The 2,832-nt window shown below is 32.8% G+C and overlaps 1 protein-coding gene across 1 annotated transcript in view; it reads left to right on the top strand.

The window, feature by feature from the left end:
* Window positions 1-2,832, top strand: part of LOC110023925 (probable serine/threonine-protein kinase PBL19) — a 24,683-nt gene that overhangs the window by 5,199 nt on the left and 16,652 nt on the right. The window contains exon 2 of the mRNA XM_020723583.1: window positions 1,599-1,859. Within this exon, the coding sequence (XP_020579242.1) occupies window positions 1,599-1,859 (261 nt within the window). The remainder of the gene's footprint in view (window positions 1-1,598; window positions 1,860-2,832) is intronic.

The following is a 2,832-nucleotide window of genomic DNA, read 5'->3' as shown; positions in this document are numbered from 1 at the left end:
TATATATATATAACATAAATTTGCAGAAACAAAAATCAATGCATTCAATAAGAGTAATGCAAAATTAAATATTATAATTACTTAGAAAAATTGAATGTAAAAATTCGTGCAATAGTAAGTCAAGATAAAGCTCACAGTCACATCAAGTCTTTATGATAATGTGAAATTCATTGAATAAATAAGCACATTTCATATAGATTTGTAAACAACACATATACATAGAAATAACAATGAATATGCCCTTATCAAGGAAAGGTATGCTTATCTCTTACTTGGTAAGTAGTCACCTACCTAATGCAAACTATAAGTAGTCATTGCTTTTGATCATAACATTACTCTTCTAGCCCCAACACTAGATGCTCCGCTAACCCTAACTTCAAAAGATTCTAAATCAATTATACACTCAAAGTTATTTACAATAAACCATTAAATAATCACAAAGATCAGTCAAACACAATTTTTTTTAAACATTAATAAATTATTTATATATTTAGTTGTATAAGGGCCCATTAGCATAAGGTGTTCAATGTACCAATTTATATGTTCACTCAACCAGGAAGATATGGGGAAGGAATTAGGTGCACATTACCATCAGAATAATATACCTCTATCGAATTAGATGTTTATTCATAATCGCTGAGCATAAAATGTATTCTACATTGCAAAAATATATTATTTCAAGATGCATATACAAATATATAAAAGTTATTGTCTTCATAATTTTCCCAAGATGGGTACAAATAGATCTGGATTAAGAGGTTTGGCTCCAGAATCTTCTCAATTTGCTCTCAATAAACCTCTCAATATCACTTTGCAACATAGCCAAAATTTACCAAACTAAAATTACGAGTTGGAAGTTACTTTAAACAAAGAGGAAGATGGAAGTAATTCATGTCAAGCCCCAATCTTTTTGTAAAACATTGAGTAATCACCTTCTTTTGCTTCTGAGTCCTAATAACAAGGATTGAACTCCTCATTTTCCATCATGCTCGGTCGGTCTCTTCCACTATCGAAAATGTCACTCCCAAGGTTCACCTCCCTGCTAGTTGATTAACCTGCTGATCCCCTAAATCCTCCCTGCGAAACAAGCCGCCAGATTGCTAGCTTCGTGGCACTCCTCAGGTCTCCTCAATCGTAGTCGCTCACTCCCTCCCTTTCTCCTATGCACTGCCCTAAAACCCAATTCGGAATTTAAAGAGCAGATAGAAACTAAGCAGACGCTTCAAACCTATTCGGTTCAGGTTATTACAATTATGATTCTACTTTTCTTTAGCTAATAACCACTTGTCAATATTTCTGGTTTATTTAAAGATGATTCACATACATACCACTCATTTCCTATGTATTTGCTATCTAACACCTCAACTTCAATTTTAATATATATACCACTTTATCTATGCATGAAAATATTTTACTTTTTAAAAGTTAAAATAGTGGTATTTTTGATGTGATATGAAAGATTTAGGTGGCATAAATGTAAAAAGTAAAGTTAGTTGTTGCATGTGTAAATACTTAGGAATTGGGTGGTATGTATGTAAATGCCCTTTTATTTAATTATGCTCGAATGTACTGTAATTCTATATATTATTTTCTATCAGGGACATAAAGAGTGGTTGGCTGAAGTTCGATTTTTAGGAGTCCTTGAGCACCCAAATCTTGTGAAACTCATAGGATACTGTTCTGATGATGGTGAAAGAGGGATACAAAGGCTATTGGTTTATGAGTACATGCTTAATAAGAGTTTAGAATACCATCTTTTCAACAGAGCTTCCCCTCCCCTTCCCTGGAATTTACGGTTAAAGATTGCTTTGGGAGCTGCAGAAGGCTTGGCTTTCCTGCATGAAGGTTTAGAACTACAGGTTTTCTCTCACAAACTTTTCTTAAATTGTATAATGCACAATGATTTGTGTTCTTCTTTCACGTGTGTGTCTAACCTGTAAGAAATTTTACTTGTTGATCTCGTGATCCTTGTTCATAATAATTATATGCTAGAAAAAAATGCAAAAACATTGACAAAATGCAACTTTTTTTTCCTAATCAGACAAAATTAATTACCTTGTCAATTAACGCACAACCTGGATTTGATTTTGTACTTTTTTAATATCAGTGTAAAAGAACAACAAATATTGACGGGTAGGTATGAAACTTGTAGCAAACATTTGATAGAGATCTCAGCTGAAATTTTACAATCCAGGTGCTAAAATATTGATTAAATAACATTGAAAGTTGCCAAAAAATTGCATACTATCATTGTATTTATAATGATGGTGTATTTATAATGATGGTTTCATTGTGGGCTATGAAAACCCCTGCCAAACTTATTTCATATATAATTGAGTTATTTGACTTGATTTTTTAAAATATAGATTGGATATTAGATAGATACTGCATAAAGATTTTATCCTCTAGCGATTTCATGATTCAGTTTGAGGATTCCCGTTGGCACAGAGGCCCTATGATTAACTATCCCTGGCGATCACAAGTGAAATTTTTTGATTGGGGCTAGTCGATAAGTTCTATAATAATTTGCTTTGGATTGGGGAGAAAAATATATAGTACTACTAGTTCATAACAGAGTTTGGGGAAATGATAACAAACTTGATCATTATTCTATGGTGTTGTTGTCCCGGTCTCTCCTTAAGGGAATTTCATTATTTGACATTCTCATTGGCACAAATGTGGTTGCTGAAATGTATAAAAGATTTTACTTTTAAGCATGTTGCATGCTCTCAGGAGCTTAAATGTATTCTTTGTTGTGACTAAATCTGAGCAGGATTTGACATGAATAAATCTGTCTGCCATTTAAAATCATCCATGCTCAATTATCTCATG

This window comes from Phalaenopsis equestris, unplaced genomic scaffold (assembly GCF_001263595.1).
Source record: "Phalaenopsis equestris unplaced genomic scaffold, ASM126359v1 Scaffold000236, whole genome shotgun sequence".
Taxonomy (NCBI): domain Eukaryota; kingdom Viridiplantae; phylum Streptophyta; class Magnoliopsida; order Asparagales; family Orchidaceae; genus Phalaenopsis; species Phalaenopsis equestris.
Note: the sequence above shows the minus strand (reverse complement) of the source record. Positions and strands in the feature narration are given on the sequence as shown.